The 22119-nt window shown below is 32.0% G+C and overlaps 1 protein-coding gene and 1 long non-coding RNA gene across 7 annotated transcripts in view; one reads left to right on the plus strand and one right to left on the minus strand.

Moving 5' to 3' along the window:
• Nucleotides 1–1014: 1014 nt before the first annotated feature.
• LOC143199159 (nephrin) overlaps nucleotides 1015–22119 on the plus strand; it is an 891666-nt gene continuing 870561 nt past the window's right edge. For all 6 annotated transcript variants that reach the window (XM_076408969.1, XM_076408968.1, XM_076408964.1 and 3 more), the window contains exon 1: nucleotides 1015–1526. In XM_076408969.1, the coding sequence (XP_076265084.1) occupies nucleotides 1460–1526 (67 nt within the window). In that variant the 5' untranslated portion in view covers nucleotides 1015–1459. The remainder of the gene's footprint in view (nucleotides 1527–22119) is intronic.
• On the minus strand, nucleotides 6924–15305 carry LOC143198513 (uncharacterized). Its single transcript, XR_013006231.1, has 3 exons — nucleotides 14794–15305; nucleotides 14490–14727; nucleotides 6924–7047 (listed from the first exon to the last, which is right to left on the minus strand). It is a non-coding gene; the product is annotated as an uncharacterized LOC143198513 (long non-coding RNA).

Genomic DNA, 22119 nt, shown 5'->3' on the forward strand with positions numbered 1-22119 from the left:
CGACTGATGAGGTAGCACGTCCCATTTTAATGTTTCCGAGTAAGTTTTCACCTGTTTTGTAATTTGTGGTCGAGCGTTGTGACGCTGACGAGTAACTTTGTTGTATCTTTGCTTGTATTCCTCCCATTTTTCAATGAAACACTGAACTTACGCCATCTAAATTCATGACATCAAAACGTTGTACTGTTGCCACATCAACACTCAATTTTAATTCATTTTGCTGTTAACATATAAAAACATTCTAATCTAAACAGTATAATGCAATAAAAATAATGTTATCAAATATAATTTATTCTAAAGTTCATTTAACGTATATATCAGGGTCGGTCACATATTCGAATGGATCAGACAGCATTGTATCTCTTTTTAACTAGAATAATCAGTCTGATTTTACAACGAATTTGAAATCTGCGATAGACATAGAGATGACGTGAGTTTACTGTTATTTTAAATAGACAACGTTTCATCGAGCAATATCTTCAAATCTTCGTCATCAAAAATAATATGCCTTCGGTGTTTTTTTTCTCGAAATTTTCGACGCACTGAAGGAATTTTTTGCTCAGGCTTTGACGAAATGACACATACTGAAAAGCGAATCCCTTAATATTAGTTTATACGCCCGATAATAACGGTTATTGTACGAAAAGATGGCAATAAGTGATTTATAATGAAACAAAATTAATTAAAAAAGGAGATAAAACATTCCGGATCATTAGTGTTGTGTGGAAAGTATCCTGCTGGCCGAGGATTGAAAATCGCCGGCACGGTGACATAAATATTAATGCCCGCGTATACGGCAGGAATAAGTGTATGCGGGCCGATAAAACTGGAAATAAACACACCCCTCATCAGTTATACATAGAAGTCGCTTCCCGTACCCTTCCAGTCCCATCAACTCGAACCATAAACGTATAAACTAATAACGGGAGCACCTGTTAATTTTTGCAGGACGCGCATGTGTGCGTGCATCCGACACCGTTTTCAGCAGCGATTTTCAGGCATTTCAGCCGATTCAGTCCGGCCGAAACTCCAAACGGGAACGCTTCCATGAAACCCTGCGATCCGGCATCGACTCGCAGGACGTAGCGTGTACACACGATTTCCATTGCGCTGTCGGGGGAGATAGGGAGAGAGAGGACGAGTTTTCCGCGTACCATTCATCGGGAACCACCGATAAAATCGGAACGAGACCATCGTCCCGTACGGGATCGAGTTGTATTTTTTTTCCTGCTCTAAAATTGATTCGACGCGTATCAGTTTAAAATAGAACACCGGCCACCGAGTTTTCCAAGTTTTTCGGTTTCGAGACGAAGAACTCGACTGTCGGACGGTACCCCGTTGCATGATGTGAATTGAAAGTTTTTCCGCTGGTAGGTTTTACTGTTTTATGGTGCATATACTGAGCGGGAGAACGGTCAAGTGAGATTAGTGGTGTACGGATATTTCGATCGCTGTTGATATGGCTTCGTATGGAGATATGTTTGCTGTTTTCATCGCTATTTTGGCTATAAACGTCGGATTTACAGGTAAACCTCATTTTAAAGTGTTATGAGCGTGAAAAAGCAGTCCACGTTTTTTACCATCAAACATAAAACTCAATAACATTCTCTAAATTAACCACGTTAATTATCGAATTAATTGAAAATAACAATGCTCTAAAATTCAAGAAAATAAAAAATAAACAACAACAATGTGTCCAACGCTTTTAAATTTTGTGGCGTTTTTTTAACAGGTAATTACGAAACAAAACATCAATTTGTTTGGCAGTAAAACGTGTTTCTAAGCAATTTTCTGTTTAGCTGCTTCTAGTTTATAAATTAATGTTTGCTGTAGTGGATACAAATGGTACATTTCTATTTCATCCACTTTTTGTCATATATAATAATTCGATTAACAAATGTTTCGAGTGTTAAATAAAAATACAATAGATTTTCCTTCTTCTTTTGGTAAATTAATGTGTCAAGACTAGTTTCTTTATTTAAATAATTACTAACATAATGAATATATAATAGAAAAGAAAACATCGGTACGTATGGTGAAGAGAATTATGAAATGAGAGTTTGGATTTGACTTACTAAATCTTATGGCTGGTTTTCTATAATTTTAACGGCGATTCCGTCCTCGGACCCAACTACTGATCCGAAAAGTAAGTGGCGAGAACTCTACGGTTCTGTTTGATGTGAGCTTGTTTATGAATGTCTGCTTCGAATGGAAATTCTCTTTTCTGCGAGTTGGTTTCTGATGAGAATCGCCCGTTTTCTTTATTTGTTGTTGATTGATTCTTGACTAAGTCTTGTTCTTTATACTTGACTGTTTATTTTCTTTACTCATTCTTGTTGGCACAAATATTCAAAAAACAGTTAAATGGCCTAATAAATTAAACCCTTAGACCTATCTAAACTAAATAATTATATTTGAAAATTGTTCAAAGCTAATATATTAATTAGTTAAACGTCGTTTAGACGTGTTCTTATTGTTAATGTATAATAAATTAAGGCAACTTATATATGAAGAAATATAGTTAACAGAACAAATAATAAAACGCCTAACACGTGTCCAACATCTTCCAGACAATTACCAGTCAGTCACTGGATCTTAAAAAAAAATTAATTGATGATATGCGTGGATTACTTTTTCAATTCATTACTTGTTCTGCTCTTGGTACTTGATTGTTTCTTGTTGGCACAAATATAGTAAAAACAGTTAAATGGCCTAATAAATTAAACCCTTAGACCCATCTAAACTAAATAATTATATTTGAAAATTGTTCAAAGCTAATATATTAATTAGTTAAACGTCGTTTAGATGTGTTCTTATAGTTAACGTATAATAAATTAAAGCAACTTATATATAAAGAAATATAGTTAACAGAACAAATAATAAAACGCCTAACACGTGTCCAATATCTTCCAGACAATTACCAGTCAGTCACTGGATCTTAAATAAATGAATTGATGATATGCGTGGATTACTTTTTCATTTCATTACTTGTTCTGCTCTTGGTACTTGACTGTTTCTTGTTGGCACAAATATCCTAAAAACAGTTAAATGGCCTAATAAATTAGACCCCTAGACCAACCTAAACTAGACAAACACATTTGGCAATCACTAGAAGCTAATCTATTAATTATTTAATCATCGTTTAAATGTTTTCTAATTTTTAATGCATAATAGTTTAAGGGAACATATTTGTGAAACAATCTGGTTAACAGAATAAATAATAACGTGTCCAACATCTTCTTTACATTCATTACTAGTTAGTTAAAGGATCTTAAAAAATGGAATTGATGGTATACGTGGATTACTTTTTCACAATCCTATTATATGCATCGTAGAGCAATTTGCAATATCAAACAGCAATATATTGAAAGTATATTTTATAAACCATAGTCAATAATAGCATTAGTGTCGAATTAGCAATGATGACGATCTAGTTTATGTGCATTGGTATATGTTAATTGGTCATCGATCAATTTTAATACCCGACTTGGGCGGTTAATTTTAGCTCTTAAGATCTCGATCACAAAAAGCTTTTTCATCAGAGCAAACAGACGTGTCTGATTTCACCGTAAATATAACACGATGAGTTTGTTTGGTAATTTTCACGATCTCATATATCGAATATTCAAATAAAGTTTCGAGTTGACAGGTTGTATTAAAATTATGTATTGTTCGTTTCTTTATATAGTTTAGAAGTAGAAGTATAGTAAACTTTATTAGTTTTCATTGCTAACAATAACAAAAAAGTGTTTCATGTATTTTATTCGTATGTATTTTATATTAATGAATTCATAAAAAAATTAAATAAATATCGAAAATTATTCAATGTTCAAATAATATAAGTTTCATTACCGCTGTAACATCAATATTACTTATTTAAAAATAATATTAATATTGATAACATTAATATATTGTTAAAGGTTTTTCTTCACAGAATTTAGAACAATAAATATAGCAAACTTTATTATTAGCGCAGTGTTAATATCAATATATTAATATTATTTATTTAAAAATAATATGAGTATATTCTTATTGATATTTATTATGTTAATGAAATTTATCCTATTAATATTTAATAGGAAATAGTGTATACCTTATAATAATATGATAATTATAATATATTTAAACTATGATTTAAATTAATATATACTATGTCAATTATAAAAAATTGAACAAGTTATTTCTTTTGACGTAATCTTATGTTCATATCGTAATATACTTTTAATTTTATGTATTAGCTAACAATTGACTTCATAAGGTGGTAGGCACGAAAATGTGAGCTTTTCTTATGATGGCAATCATAAACAACCTGGAGGATGGAACATATACAAATAATTTAAGCTCTCTTTCTTACTTAAATATGCGTCTAATTAGCCTAGCGTCGTTGGTAAAAAAGGATACTTTAAAATATATAAAAAACTAATATTAATAAAATTGTTGAAAAATGTGTAGTAATATGTAACTATTATGTTAATTATAAAAAAAATTAAAAATTCTTGGGTTTTATTTTTTTTTACATTGAAAGCCAGGCTTATGCTTTATATTACGGGATTATACTAAACTAGTGACAGTAAAGCTTAATATTTTTGATAACATACAGGGGTTTAAAAATGGAGTAGTTTGAAGTGTATTATTGAAAATTATATTGATATGTTTAATAGCGACGAGAAATGGAAAGGAAACCGAGGCCTGCATATAAGTGTTTGCTCTTAAATTATAAAATTATCGTATTTAACATGATCATAATATTAATATGATGAACTATCGTTACTCTTGGTCATTTTACGCAGTAGCAACAGACAAGCTTTATAGAGAAATGCGAAATAAAATACAAAAATAAGAATATAATACTCGGGTTATTGTATCAGAGAAACACATAGTGAGTGATAAAAAACATATTAAATGCGGTTTCAACACGCAAAAATACATACATTTTACGGAAATTGGTTTGATACGTTTTTATAAACATTTATATATTGACCTATCTATATGAATCAGATTTGCAGAATTTGAAATTAAAATTATCGATATATTAGTCAATTCCTCTCGCATTATGTTGTCAGCTAAAGCCACAAAATGATTAAAAAGTGTACATTGTGTCGACAATTGCACTAAAATATCTTTATAACCAGATATATTTTATTTTAAATATATTTGTAGTATGGGGAATAGAGTGATGTTTTTTTTATCACAGTGGTATATTACACAAGTCTTTAAAAATGGTAGATCCATTTTTAATTTCGTATTGAATATTGAAATGTAACAAAAGTATTACTTGCTTCTAAACATTAAGGAACATTTAAATCAACTATTTTAGTTTAATACAAATAAGATAATTAATTATTTAAGATAATTCTAATTAATATTATAATTATCCTATAATTTTTAATTAATTCTTTTTGAATTATCTGACACATTAGTCTGTCATAAATAAATGTTACAACAATATATCGGTAAAAATGTCAAATAAAATGGTCCTGTACAAAACATTGTGTTCTAATACTAATAATGTAAAATTAATTTTACAAAATATAGGAGAATATATTATCTTATCGATCAAGCTGGTGGCGTCCAATTTGTGCTTTATTTTTGGGGCTGTCATTGAATATTTTTCCATGTAGGTGACTGTTTTGATCAAGAAAATCTGTATTATTTATTTCCGTTGAATAAATTCGAAAATATGTGACACAGATTTTATTTTTGGCACAGGTTTCGCTGTTGGCTCCGCGCTGGGTTTAGGATCGCCTACAAACCACTAAAAAAAATTAATATTTCTCCGCGTAAGACATTCAATTAGATAACAGATAATATTATACGATCGCTCACCGTTACGTTTCTTCGTGAGTAATTTTACGTGGAAAAATATATAAATACGGTGCAGGTATAACTATTTTCAATATAGGGTGGCCAATGGTTTAGTTTCTTTTTAATAATTGTATTGAAATTATAAAATTTTGCACATAGAGTAATAGAGAGTCAACTCAATAGGGACCTCTTACAACGTACAAATGCGGCCATTCAAGTAATTTAATTGGTCAATTTAAATCTACATTATAGGCACCTGCAAAAAACATTTTACTGTGAAGTCATTTGACTGGCTCTTTGATAAAGTTTGCCACGCAGGTGCAGCACGTGACAGCCCTGACATCACGTTTAATTGACAAACTTCAGTCTTTTCCATATTTGCTTAGTGCCATCAATTTAATCTATTAGAGATCTATTATTTACACAAAAGTATATAGCACTTATTATTTTTAATATTCTATCTAGAAAATCATTATGTGATGTAGAATAAAAAGATTTTAAATTTACACTTTTTAAAGATATTTGACAAAAATATGTTTTATTATCGTCGTGGCAATATCGCGGGATAAAATAAAAGAGTCTAAAATAAAGAGACCTACTGACGTTATAATAAAACAATTTTCTGGGGCATAAGATATTGCCTTGACGTATTTTTTCGTATAGAAACATCTGGAATTACAGTTATAGATCCATCCCCCTCATGTTCATTCTCTTCACAATTTTCTAAAGGCCAATGAGATGAAAAAAATTAACTTATTTTGAGCGCTCCAAATGACTTCTAAAACGTACTAGCCCATAATGTATATTCCTGAATCCATGAGTTAGATAAAAAAAAAACTATTTTTCTTTAGTAGCCTTAAGCCAATATATTTATTTGGATAATAATACTTTTGAATGAACCCCTCAAGGTAGTTATTAAATTGATAACACTTTAACAGATTGAACATCGGTTAATCTTCTGTTAATAGATTTGCATTCAGCAGATATTATTTTATTGGAGCTGCAATATTGATGAGAAGAAAAGTATATAGCCGTTTGCATAGCTTCTTTCGGAAGCGGATTAATTTCTAAAATTAAAAAAATAAATATTTGATATTTTTATATATGAATAATTTTACCCCAACTTACAAACACTAAAACATACTGTAACGACCATAAATTTCTTTGATACTTAATCCAATCGGTTTGAGATTTTGATTCTGCATTTCTTTACCATCTGTGCATCCGGGTACATAACACTTCCTAGAGCGATAATTCACTTTACTTTTTGTACTACCGGCTTATATATACTAACTGAACTAATAATTTAATCTCTAAAACAACTATTCCTTATGTCATCCATACTGAAACTGTCGCTTAAAATAAGTAAACAACAAACGTACCAAAGAAACGAAGTAAGCCAATCGGATCCCATCCCTCACGGCTTATAGCGTAGCGATTAAAGCATGTAATAAGTTAAAAGTAGCGACATCTACATGTTGGACGTCGCGAAACATTTCCCCAAAATTTCCTATAATGTTAAATCTTTATTTCTCTATGATTTTACACCAATTCGTATGTTTAATAGACAGTTGCTTTGCTTATAAAAGTTATTAGGTGAAATTGTATTTACATATAGTCGTCGACTCACAACTTTTCTTTACAATGTCTTAAAACTAGGTATTAGACACTTATCTAGAAGACTTCTTAGTCTCGAATAAAATATAATTCAGTGGTGCTTTTCTGTTTTGTTTTTTTATTTAGCAGACTTTTTTTTAGACGATTTCTTTGACTCTTGGTCAGAGTTCAGGGTTATCCAAGAATTGCAGCACTTGCAGTGTTAACCTAACAGTAGTATCTTTTCTCAAGTCTTGTTGTGAATCTCATAATTTTATCTGACAGTTGGAATCCAAGTTTTCGGTGTAAATAACTATTCCTGTAGTATCTGAGAGCATCCATAATTTTTCTCAGGACTATATTCTGAAATACTGCTGTTATTGTGATATTAATTCTTAAAAATTCCTATAATTGAATTGCATGGGTTGATGTAGTTTTTAGTATTTGCTTAGGTAGAAGCAACTTGATTTCTCTCCAAATAACCAATACATTTTTTCGTATTTTAATACGAGCTCTTTTTTTTGTTTTTGATTAGCTCACAATAGTACAAAATATATTCGATTAAGGTTTCTAATTGTTTAAAAGGAATTGGTGCGTCAGATGAGACATGAGTTTCCAATCCTCCCCTCTCAACAATCAAAGCAATATGTGAGCGAGTGGCGTGACCCTGAATACTATGTTCCAAAGTGAGTTTCTGTTAAGGTGTAAAGCGCATTTTGTTCGTAGATTGCTTCCAAACTAGCAAAACAATAAACTTATAAAATAATATAGGTGTAAAAAACATCGAATTTGCAGAAGAATAAAACTATTTTTTATCAAATAAGATAACATTAGTTAAATGACTGAATTATGAATAGTTTAATCGATTTTTCCTTAACCGTATTACAATTTATGTTACGTTGTTTCCATTTTTATTTTGAAAAATAAATGTATCACTCTCAAATCCACCTCAATACAGTCCATATGACACACTGGATTGTTTATAGCTATATATAGATTTGGGAGGCCTAAACCAACATTTTTCAATATTTTAAAGAATAAACCAGCTGATAACATGAGGATTCACTATATATAACTTTCAGGTTTCGTTTTTTACGAATTCTTGTGTTTAATATATAAGTTTCAACAAATATTGGTTTTTCTTGTAGTTAGAAGATATTGAAAACTTAGAGATAATTGGAATTTTCCATTATCTAAACGGTTAAAAAAATATATCGTGCTTTACTGTTTGCTCTTGGCCATCTTTGGATGGTTCAGATATTTTTGTGTAAGTTTATTAATTGTTTATACACTGTCTATGCAATTATATTTACTAGTTTTATATCGTCAATATTTTCTTCATTCTAAAAAATTGTACTAACGTGTTTTAATATCAGTCTATAATTTCGAAATTTTAATTTAATATGTCCCTATGATTTCTAAATATTTTTAAAATAAATATGCCTTCTGCTAAGTAATTATTCAATAGGGTAACGCTAGGGCATATGTGTGATTGACGAAATGAAATTGAGTGTGTGTATTGGAGATGGGAAAATAATTATTATTAAAATACCTTATAAAAGATGTGGGGTAAGAAATTTATTATCTTGGTGTGGAATTGTAAACTTTAATGAATATACTTAGAATGCAGTCAAATAGATGCAGATTTGTTCGATATGTTGTAGCAATTTTGAAGAACATTCAATTAAGCGTTTCTCATAGAAGTCTTTGTTTTTATTGTCAAAAAAAAAACTGGGAAAGTATATGTTGAGATTTTCTTATGGCATTTTTTTAACTAGCAAAATAGTTCGACATGTATAGGGACAGTTGGTGTGTGTGATGTCTTGATGAAAGCTGGTCCGTAACCATCCGTTTCAGAAATTATTTTCTTGAGATTGAGTAGCAATCTGCAAATGGCCCGGATGCCATTTGCGGATTGCTACTCCGGATTGTGGATATTGAAAGTTCGGCCCAGGATGTTTCTTTTATGGTTTCGTCCTTCTTCAAACGGTTCCAAACGGATTTTTGTGAAATGTTTAATTATTGGACAGTAGAAACAGTGATAACGATATTTCAATATTATTATCAATCAATGTTGAATCTTTGATATCGAGATTATAGAAACCGAATTGATGAGATAAAAACATTTGTGCTTGGTTCCTTGATTTCCACATTTGCCGAAGAAAACTATAAACATATATTATTAACGCATTTTCTCTTTGATGGGGACTTTGATAAAGTCGTAATCAAGTTTTGCCAATTTATGTCATCAGAGGACGCACTAAATGTGAATATTTATAGTGTACCTAGTAGTAGTTTTGTAGCGCGGGATGCAATTTAATAAGTCACCTATTAAGAAATAATGGGTTTCTTTTTTATCTATGTATTGTAAAGTCTCCGTTTACCAACTATGGCTTTATCTGGACTGGACCTACAATTTAACGTGGGCTCCGAACCACGGTCCTCGGCATTAAGTCTACCGACTGACGAGTGACTTAGAAAGAGAAAGATAACTTAGAAATCATCCCAGAAGACATCCGGTTTTACCTAGCCTGGTTATTGACGTGACTGGAATTATTTTCCTTGTCGGATTTTGTACACAATAGGATACACCTAGGACAATCACAAGCATACATATACGACCATGCTCCAGCAGGATTCGAACCTGCGACTATAGCAACAGTAGGTGGACCGTCCTGTTGTCTGTACCACTGCGCCACCAAGCCGGCTCTAAGTTAAATTCAGATGACTCACCATCGATACATAACAAAGAATGAGAAGCTAAATTGTTTATATTATAATTTTTCAAAATATAATCCATCGCTAGCGCTAACTTTTATGTAATTTCATATAACATTTAAGTTTTACAGCTAAGAGACGAAGCGTAAGACGTCAAATTGTTAATGTAGTATAGTGATTATTATTTATTTAAGCGGATTTTGCAACATATAAACTTGTAACATGTTATCTCATGCTACAAAGTGTCCTAATCGCAACCTGTACCATGGCTATATTTCTTTGGATGCTGATATTATTATATATTCATCAATTATACTATTGGTGATTTGTTTCGATTTTTAAACTGAGTTAAATTTTTATGAGTATGTTCACAGTAAATTTAGAATATCACCCGATGGCTTTCTACATCATTCCAAATTAAACTGTAACAATAAACACTTAATAAAATAACCCAACCAAGGCTGGGTTACATTTTACTAGACCTTTCCTGGGCCTCTTTTTTAATATCATTATTTGATAAAATTGCACGGCAAAGGACCATATATAGTCTATTCGAAGCTTTTTTAGTAATGCGTCGTGGATATTTGCGACGTCGAAGCATTACAGTGTTGCCGCACCAAATCTGAGTTCAGTTTGGCTTTCACATACAAAAAAATCTAATCTAAATAAAATAATGTTACAACAAAATGTTACCAAATATAATTTATTTAACATTATACTATATCTATATACAGCCACAATAATTATAGATAAGAGTTAAAACCTCTTATCACTATTGTTTTCAAGAATCTTGTATAGGTCTGAGGGCTGGTCGCCGTCCGGTTATCGGATGTACGCTAAATTATTCAAAATATTTGTTATAATTATTACAGGTTATAAACCGGCAAATATTATTTCAGCCCTTTATTTTGATAAATTTTAAGTCGCTCTGTAATATATCATATTACTTTGCTTCAAAATGCCGAAAACAATAGTTTACATACAAAGTGGGTGACGAATCTTGACATTGGCTCTATTCGAGACCAAATATACGAAATGTATAAGAACAGTAAGTACACAAACTATTTTATCGATATAAACATAATTTAAGGAAATTGTTTTAGAGAAAATGGTCTCTCCGAAAAGTATACATAAAAGAATTAGGGACATTTTGAGTGATGTAAGACATCCTTTCATACACTCTTACAGGGCATAGGGTTTAAATGGTGTAAAGATAACCCTTGGAGAGGTTTAATGGAACTTCCAGACATTACCTTAACACGAGTTCGATTAATGCCATAAAATAATATAAGAAACTTGAATATTTCAAAATGGTTCATTGGGGCACTCTTGGCAAAACAGTAACACAAAAAGTGTAAAGATAATAAATGGAAAAAGGTAAAAGTTACAACAGCATTCAATTGGCACTCCATATTTATTAAAGTTAATTGCAGATATATTGCTGGTTGAGAAGGATATTCTATCAAAAACTGTTTGGATATGTGGAAGGAAACATTGTCAACCATAACACCTTCGGTTTGGATGAACTCGATAAGACATACAAAGGATAAATGGTGGAATCTTGAACATGTTTTAGACAGATTAGAAATTAATAGTTTAGTGATTGAATTGGACAGTGAGTCGTAAAGTGAAAGTGACTGAAGGAGACTTTCAGGATATGTGATAATGCTGTGCAATGCTGGAACTTCCTGAGACAGAGTGATGAGAGTGGGAACAACTAAAAATATGCACATAATTATTTGAATATAACTATAGAATATGGTATTGTAGGGCGTGAAAGAGTTGTGTGCACAGATATGATTGTAAATATTCAAAATTAAACATAAGCATTAGGTTAGAACGTATAACGAGATAATTAATACTAACTGTTTTGTAGATATGGTAAATGCATTAGACAGAATTCAGTGATTAATTTTATCAAAAATGGTATACACAGGTAGTAGCAGAAGAAATAAAAATACAGTGGTACAAAGATGACTTGCCAAGTAAACACACCATCGAGGGAAACAAGAAATAAAAGTAAAAAGTAAATATGCTCTCGAATGAAAGTAAAATACGTTTCTCAGATATACAATTGTTGATTAGGTGTATTAGGCCTCCAGGAGGATAACACTACATAAAAAACTCACCTAGAAACTCTACCTCATGAATGGTGTGGAAAATACTTCAATGTAAACAAAACAAATCTAACCTACAAACTATTATACTCGTCTTCCTAATTGTAGTTTTAAGTCCTTCGATAATATATGTATTACATGTACTATAATGTTAAAATAAATTATATTTGATAACATTTTTGTTCAATTACTTTGTTTAGATTAGAATTTTCTTGTATGTCGAAGCCAAACTGAACTAAAACTCAGAGTTGCTGCGGCAACATTGTAATGTTTCGGCGTCACAAATATACACGACGCATTTCTAAAGAAACTTTGAATGGACTATAAATGTGTATTGATTTTTAAATATTAATTTTTTCTTCTAGTCCGTCATGCACGTTTCAAATTAATTAAATATTGAATTACTATATTTTTAATAACGAAGTTTTATATGAGCGCGTACATAAATCATAAATATAAAATATCATGAAAGTTTTAACGGGAAAATATTTAATGGAAACACATGTTTTGTATTTAAACAATTCATATTTGCATTATTATTATTATTATCGGTTCTAAGCGGATTGGGTTCACATAAAATATATCGCAAAAACATGGAATATTTCGGTTTATATACGTATTTAACAGAAAATACATAATTCGGAGAGGTATTTAATGTTCCCGCTGTATAATAGAGAGAATTTTTGCTGTTTAATGCATAGCTGAATTGAATTCGTCCCACGCCTGGATTGTGTTTGCCAGATCTCGACAGAGCGGCTAATTTTGAATCTCTAGTAACTGCTTCAGTTTACGACACACACACACATTCATTTAATTTTGATCTTGATTTTGTTTTTGTGTCGTCGACTGTTGCAAAATACTGAGATCGGAATATTGGATTATGCATTTTTTATACTTTTCTATTATTATGACGAGACAGTAAAACAATACATAAGGGGTCGTCTAGTAGGCTGTTTTATAATGGTGTATTCTATAGCCTGTTCAATAAAACAGTGAACTTACGTCATCCGAACTGATGATGTCAAAACCTAGCAATGTTGTCGCGTCAACTCTGAGTTTAGTTTATTTTGGCTTTGACATACAACCAAATTCTAATCTAAATAAAATAATGAAACAAAAGTACTGTTCTCAAATATAATTTATTTTAACATTATAGAACATCTAAAGTATATATTAACGAAGGACTTAAAATTATAATTAATTATAGAATTGTAGGAATGTTCGTCGGGTCGGGGTCAGTCGGAATGTGTGGCTGTCGATGCGATTGTTTGTTCGAACACTCACTACGATTTTGTGTAAGGAATTTGCACGAGAACTGAAAGCACTGGTTGAATAAGACTTGTTTATTTCGATATTGAATGATACATGTGGTCGACGAGAGATTTGACTGGATATTAGGTTAGGTAGAAGAAGTACGGTAGCGCTGTTGAAGTGGTACTGTTACAAGGGGGTAGAGGAAAGAAAAGAGAGCGAGATGTTTTGTCTGTTTTGCGAGTCTTTGGCTGATATCGCTTCGGGTGCGGGGTAAGATTGTTTTACGGCGGCGAGCGAGAGAGACCCTGGGTTGCGACTGGGTCTGTTTACTACCAGGGTTTGTGAACGAGTAGGGATTTTATCAAGGGGTTGTCGTGTTCTAAAGTTTCTATGGAGAACCTCACACTGAGCATGTTTATGAAATTTTTCACAAACGGGATGCCTGATTCGAGGTGTGTATTGACGTTCCTCATAAACCATAGGGCTTTGAGTAACGCGCGGACTTTTTTGGGTTGGAACACTTGTAGTAGTTCAAGTTGTCTCTCCGAGACATACCTGTACCACATTTGTGCTCCGTTGAGACAGACTGTAGAGAGCGAGACGTCGTCGTGGTGGTCTTTTATAGCCGGGAACTGCATGGTACCAATTCACCGGCGTTGCCAACCTTTGAACTTGCTATAGGAGAATGCGTGGTGGTCTAAAGGGTAGTAGCGGTCGCTACACAATTATAATAGTTTGTCGTACGTAATAGTATAATAGTCGTCGTACGCTGTTTCCTTGTAAAGTCATTTTGATACCACTATATTTCTACTTAGTTTCTTATCCTTATACCTATATACAATTCCTGATAAAACTGAATTTTATCGCTGCAGTATGCCTAATGCCTTTGTATGCCAAATGCTCATGTATATTTCGAATAATTACAAGTATGTCTATGTACATATATCTTTCACGCTTGGTAATAAGATTTCCTACAGTTCTTATATACTGTATACTCACGTTTAGTTGTTTCTGCCCTCATCATCCTCTCTCTACTGGAAATACCCATCATTGAATCATAATCCCATATTCAAAAAGTCTCATTCGAGTGAATATCTAAGCTGTTAATTCCTATATATCTAACATTTGTTCACAATTCCATCATTTGTCAATATCTTCTTCAATTTGTGTGATCGAGTTCATCCAAACCGAAGGTGTTATTAATCATTCTGTTTCCAACATGAAGAATAATACACATCTGCAATGAATTATTAATAAATATTATAACTAATTAAACCTAATCAATTGTTATTCCAACGTTTACCTTTTTCCATCAACTTTTGCTGTCTTAACACAATTCTTATTATCATCTTGCCATGAGTGGCCATTGGATCTCATCTATATACTCAAATTGAAATAATAAATCTTCCTTGATTTTATTGTAAGGTTTTAAAAACTGTATTCTTTTAAACGCAATGTTTGGACGCTCTATTATCCCATCCCCCCTTCGTGCGTTATCTTTACACCATTTAAATCCTATATTATCCAACAGTGTATGAAGGGATGTTTTACATCCTTTACAGAGCTGTATATCTCTAAGCTTTCTATGGATACTTTTCAAAATAATAATACTAACAGTTTGCTGAAAAAACTGCTTACTATTTTTATACATTTCATATATTTGATCTCTGATAGAGGTGAATCCAAGATTGTATTTTTAATTTTTTGAGTTATTTCAGTGATCGTGCCTATACTAATATATTGAGATTTTACAGTATTTAATATGTGGAACTACTTCTTCACAATTTTCTCCCGGAGAATGACGTGAAAAAATTGAAGTGATGCCCTTTTAAAGATTTCTCGAACATACTAGGTGAAGGATGCTGTTTCTACCTCCATGAACTCTAATAGAACCAACAAAATTCTTTAAGCAATCCTGGTTAAGATTTGTTAAACAAATGTAGTTATTTGTAAATTTAGACAAAATAAATTTCTTTAAGGTAATAAATCCCCTAAAAGTAGCAATTACATTTTTAATTGATGGCACCGTAACAAATATTTTCTTAACAAGACAATCAAATTTAAATATACAATAGCTCTACTATAAAATTATTAACACTGATTGTTCTAAAAAGTTAAATTACAGTTAAAAGTAGTATTTATTACTACTAATTATCCAGTTATCTTAATTATTACCTTCTTGTAAGACTTTTTTATGTAGAGACATCACACTGACAGCATACGAACAACTTGGTATATTAATTGAATTTTATTACTACTAACATTTTCATAAGTAGGTTTTGATTTTCTGTAAACAAACAATATATAAACAGACATGTAGTAGATAGATAATTTTATATGTACCTGATAAAAACAATGTTGGATATGCATTTACCCTAATATCTGTTCGTGAAGGAAGGGTAATTCTAAATTTTTCACTAAAATGTCCGTGACAGACACTATGACGTTGATATATTTGCATTTTGGTTTATCCAGGTAACTTACTACTATTTACTTGATCAACCCATTTTTGTAAAGGAGCGAGATCATTCTTTGGGAAACGATGTCTAATTTCCGTAGTAGATTTTTACCCCTGTACACTACATCTTTTACTACACTGACGCATTGTCATCAATTTTTAGATTATTACTCTATAATAATTACTGTAAGACAGAAAATATGCACAACGTAAAACGAAGATTTCTTGATCTAAACAAAAACACAAAAACCAAAACATTTAAACAACAAACTAAAAAATGGACGCCCATAGAAAATGTTTCCATATTAGTGGCGGCACCAGGAATTTAAACTAGCCAATCACAATTTGCGATCGCAGCGCTACCATTGATTGAACTGAACAAAACATTTCCCCAAGGTCGCCTATACCGTGAAATTTCTATTTTTTTCTATGTATATTTCCAACACTAAGTACTGTGCAATTACTGTAATAATACTGAATAACGGGTAGATTATATTGTTTTTATTGGAATTTACGATAGTTCAAAAGAATTTTCGTTTTCATTCGGCATATAACTTTCGATTTTATCATTAATAAATCGGCCTGAACGGTGATTCTCTGGCACGTTCCGTTAAAAATAGTCGTGCCAGTCAATTTATAAATAACATTTCGATCATTCGCACTTATATTTCGTACAGTTCTTCGGACTGCCAGGTTTCTTATTAACCAATTTAAAATGTCGCGTTATATTTTCTCAATCTTTATTAGCAATGCCGATATAAATAAAACTGTCGCGGCATTTCGTATTTATATCGGCAGTAGTTTTAATAGGTATTCTGTTTCTGAGTAAAAATAAGGCGGCGATCAGGCCACATAATGATACAACAGGTTTTTTTTCGGGTTAATTAGTTTGTTGTATGTTTGGTCGTCTAATCTTAACACACCATTGTGTAATTATATGAAGAAATCGACTGCAGTACTAAGTTACGTTATCTTCTATATATATACATATATATATACATAACATACATATATATATATATATATATATATATATATATATATATATATATATATATATGTATATAATGAACAGTATATTGGAATCATATTTCATCGGCATTAAACTTTAATATTTATTAAAAACAAACATTGATGTGTGAATTTAAATTTAAATACAAAAAAAGTGCGTTTCTCCTGCAGAAATAATAAATATATTAAAAATTAGACATCATTGTAAAAAGTAAATGATGTTTACTTTTTATGTTTGGACGGATTATGTTTGGAGAACAACTTGTGCTGATATATTATTTGAAGTTCTTCTTCAACAGAGTGGGCTAAATAAAATAATCGACAGTGGTGAAGCCCGTTTTCGCTAAGAGAGTTACGTAAACAAGCAAAATTGGAGGTATTCGATCGCAATTAACGCTAGGAGTGAAATGATGCTTTCGGTTAGAAGAACGTGTAAGAATGTATGAAAAACATTTGAATCGAACATTTCAAGTACGTGTACAAAAAATAGTCCAAATAAGCCAGTTATGTTAGTTATATAATTGAACACTGTGGCTCAACACGGGCTTAAAAATTTTGTTTAAATAATAGTTTTGTTTTGACATATGTTGGTCTCCTTTTTTTATATGGACCTACTGTTTAGCGTGGGCTCCGAACCAAAGTCCTCGGCATTAAGCCTACCGACTGGCCAGTGACCAACTTCGAGACAATCTCGGAAGACATCCGGTCTTACCCAGCCTGGTTACTGGCGTGACTGTTATGTTAATTCCTTGTCGGATTTTCCACTGTTGTCTATAAATACATTTACAATTACTAACATAAAGTACATCCATGCTCCAGCAGGAATAGAACCCGCGACTATCGCAACAGTAGTTATAATCGTCCAAGCAATCACCACATTTTTGAGCTTCATACAAGATTCTGCTCGTTTTTTCATAAATGCTCTTTCTATTTGAGCTTGCTACTCATTGTCATGCCCAAGTATTTGCTGGGTTTGTACTAGGAATTACAAATTATCACCAATTATCATGGACAAGTAATCTATTTTTTGTATGTGATAACCACTGCTGTAAATTTTGAAGCACTTAAATTTATTGACTGCTGTTTGTAATTTGTCAGTTCTTTTAATGTTGTCACTTGAGGTGGGTAAGGCAGTATCAAATATCGATATTATTCTTTCACATTTACATATATCACCGGTATAGAATAATTACAATATTGGTCCAAGGGTAGTACTTTAAAGTCGTGATTAGAAAAGAAGAATTTGAGAATGTGGTTCATCCGGCTAATTTTGTTTGCTAAGTTGTACTTGATGCCTTCATGCCATACTTTATCAAAGGTTTGGGTTATGCCTAGAAAACAAATTATTTTTTTATAATATTTTCTCTATTTAATCTATAATACGAATATCGACATTTATGTATACAAATACTTTTCTACGTTTTTCCAATATTTTCACTAGACTTATTGTATTTTTATTTTAATAGTAGGGACTGTATGAGACACAATATGATAAAAACTTGTATAGAACAAATACCTTCGATAAGAAATGCGATAACAGTAAAAAGAACATAAACACACATCTATAACAAATACTATAAATAGCCATAAATCTCTTTGAAAACGAGGTATTATTAAAACAATTTAAGTTGGTGCCTTACAAGAGCGGTCCAAGCTGTAAAGATACCTATAAAATCCGTAACTAGGGCATCGTAGCAGAAAAAAAACTGCCCATAAAACCTTTCTTTAACAGACTGGAGTCGAAAACGCACCTCCTATATCAAGCCTTTTTGCGACAGTTTAGACAGAAGGACGACTTCCTGGGTCAAGCATAGTCGTTGGACCGTGTCCCCCCAGGAAAAGACACGCCCTATTCCGTTGTTTTTGCTCGGAATGATATCGTGAATTTTTTTCCATGTTTGTACGTGGTCTAAGAGATTCTTTGCGAGAATGAAGCGGTTAACATAAAATAATTTATTAATGCTTTATAGGCAGTAATGGTTATATCCGAAATATGTTTAATGGATATAATTGGTCTGTGGAAGAAGCTCAGATTTACGGACAGCATTACAGCTTATATAGTATTTCGTTACTTGATCAAAAACAGTGCTATTATTTTATTTTCAATTATAATTATATTACTAAGATATCTACGACACAGTCCTTAGACCATTTTTGAGTATTTTCATTTTAATTATACGACTTTTTTAATATAAAACAATGAACTTTTGTAACGTAATATTAAGGTAGCTGAAACTATGGATGAAGGGAACCTTTTTGTTTTGTATTTACATAGTTAATACATAGTTCATTATTTCCTTTATAGCAAAATCCTAATGGTCTCTTAGGAATAACCTGCCTGTCTTTATTACTTTATTTAATTATTTTATCAAATCCTTCCGTTTTTGATTTTTTTTCAGGTTTTAGAACCATAATTCATTAGAAACGTTGCACTAAATACAAATGTTTTTAATTTTTTAATTTTTCTTGTAATTCCTGTAGATTTTTTCCAATTATTAGGTTACATCCTCCTTTTTACGCTTAATTTCCCACTATATTATTTGTTTAACTTTATTCACAGACCATTAGATAGATGAGATCAGGGTAGATCCATTCGAAATGATGTTTTCTTGATGTGTAAATATGTTACCACAGGAAGGGTTTAAATATATTTCAATCGTTTCCTTATTGTCCCTAGTTTAAGTATTGTCATTGTCTTTAATTGGTTAGTTATGCTGCTGGTGTCTTTTGAGCTTTCCTGTTGCTTTTAATAGTGAACTTTTTGTTACCTTAGCTAGCAGTGTTTAGCTTTTCTTGTGGATCTGTTCTTTCAGCTCTTTTATTGCTTTAATAAATTTTCTCACATTTTCTTTCTGTTTTTACTTGCTGCCGGTGTTTATGTAGCTTCCATTTTTCTGTTGAATTATGGCAGATATGTGGTTTTCTTTGAAACATATTTCACAGTTAACAGTCGCATATCATGCTGCCTCCTGTATATTTCTTCCTTATCTTTGATCGATCGTCTGATAATTCTTCAGTAATAGTAACAGTTTTTTCAAAAATTATTAAGAATAAGCCGCCGTCTCTGCTTTACAATAAAATTAATTGGTCAGTATTTAGAGAAAAGCTATATAAAGTAACTTCTCGAAATATTCCTTTAAACATTCAGATTGAATTCATTAATCAATATTTTTATTCATATTGCCACTTGTTGACTTGTTTATCCATATTGAACTCAGTTAACGTTTATGATTGGAATAACTCAGATATTCATTTGCCAATAATATAAGTGATCTAAGTCAGTAGAAATCAGGCCAGTGATGTGAATGAGAGGACCAGCTGAATACCCAAATCATAACGGAACTTCATTCCTGACTGTAGGAATTAGGTGGTCCAGATAGTAGGCTTCTTTTTGCGTTCTCGAAATATAAACTTGAATATAGGAAACAATGTAAATAATGATTTTGTTGCAGCACTTTTTTTACAGCTTAGCTTAGCTTAGCGGATCCTGTTATAAAGGATTCTATTTGTCGAAAACGTATCAAAGATTTAAAATATTGCATGGTGTTAATATTATTTTGTCTATGCTCTCTATATTTGAAGCTTAATTATTAATAAGTAATTTGTAGGTTGGTTGAATGAAGAATGCGGTAGCGTATATATAGTAATTGTTGAATGTTAGGGAGAAAAAATACTGTTGTAATAAAATGGAATTAACTATATAAATATATATAACAGGACAAGGAGAACATATATAATGGAAAATATGTGTAACGAAAATAATTGAATTACAATTACAAATTGGTACGTATAGTTATGAAGAATTATGAAAGGATTCACTTTCTAAATCAAATGTCTGATTTTGGTAAGAATTTAAGTGTTGCTTTAGTGCCGACTCCGTCCTTGGACCGAATTGCTGATTGAACAAAGTAAAGGTTGAGAAATCTACCGTTATATTCGATGTGAGCTGATTACTTATATATTATTCCAATTGAAATTCTGCTTTCTACGAGTTAGTCACTGATCAAAATCGCTCATTTTCGTCACTGTTAGTTGCTCACACCCTTGTTCATTTGATACATACATCTTGTCTTCTTCTTCAAGATCCTTCCTCGGGTTCTTGGTGGTGGCTGAGAAGGCTGGTTCAAGAATCCCCATTTTGCAACCCGATTTGTTTAGATTTCCAGCAAATATACTCTTATAATTATGACTTTGTCGATTGGATGGGACACGAAAGTTGCAAACTGTTAGATTGATTGGAATTTCAACGGCATCGTGTTCTCTTGAAATTTTATGGCTTTAATCGCAGTAGAGAGTCTGCGATCAGGTCTAACTTTGCTCCGTCTGGTGTCTGTACCTACATTATGGCGACAACGAGCTGATATTTACATGCTTTTCTTTAACCATATGTTTTCTATTTCATTTAGAGCTTTTCCTACTATGGCCTGGCTTCACCAAACAGGTATATTGTCTCAAGTCGTAATTATTTTCCTGTTTTACAAGTTATACTAAAACTCTTACATGACCTAATAAACTAGACCTCTACACTTATCCAAATTTGTATATATAGTTAAATTTAGAAAAGTTACGGTTTTCCTTATAACTTAATAGCCAATTAGAACATTATTGCAACGCAATAGTAACACAGATAAAATTATCTAGACCCAGCGGAGTAGCAAATGTTCCATAATAAAAGTAATAGAATTCATTGCTTGATCCAGTAAATGAAATCGTCACCAAACAGCTCTTGTCGTCGAATAATATTCGCTATCAGGCGTAACAACCAATAACAAATGTAACAGTTACCGAGACAGGGGAGGGAATCTGTCACCATTTTTTCTCGCGCCTTTCTTCTGCTCCGCAGCCAGGCCCAAGGTATTAATTCTCGCAATTCCGATAACCGTCGGTGATAAGTTCCGACCGAAACGTGGCAAAACGAAAATAAGGAAGACAAATGGCCCGGCCCGAAATTTTCGCTCAGCTGCTAACAATCTTTTTATAGTCGAGTTTAAGTCGTTTTTATCGTCTTTCCATTGACCGAGGCATTACCGTACGATTGCTGAAAACTTTGTTGCGGCCCGACGTCGGCGACGAGGACGACGGCGAATTTATAACGTCGAGAATTTGTTGTTGTTTCGCGGCACGCGGTAACGCTGGAAACAATTTCAAACTGTCGAGTAA

Source organism: Rhynchophorus ferrugineus, unplaced genomic scaffold, assembly GCF_030347505.1.
Source record: "Rhynchophorus ferrugineus isolate W39M unplaced genomic scaffold, kcgeb_rfMv2 rfM6, whole genome shotgun sequence".
NCBI lineage: Eukaryota > Metazoa > Arthropoda > Insecta > Coleoptera > Curculionidae > Rhynchophorus > Rhynchophorus ferrugineus.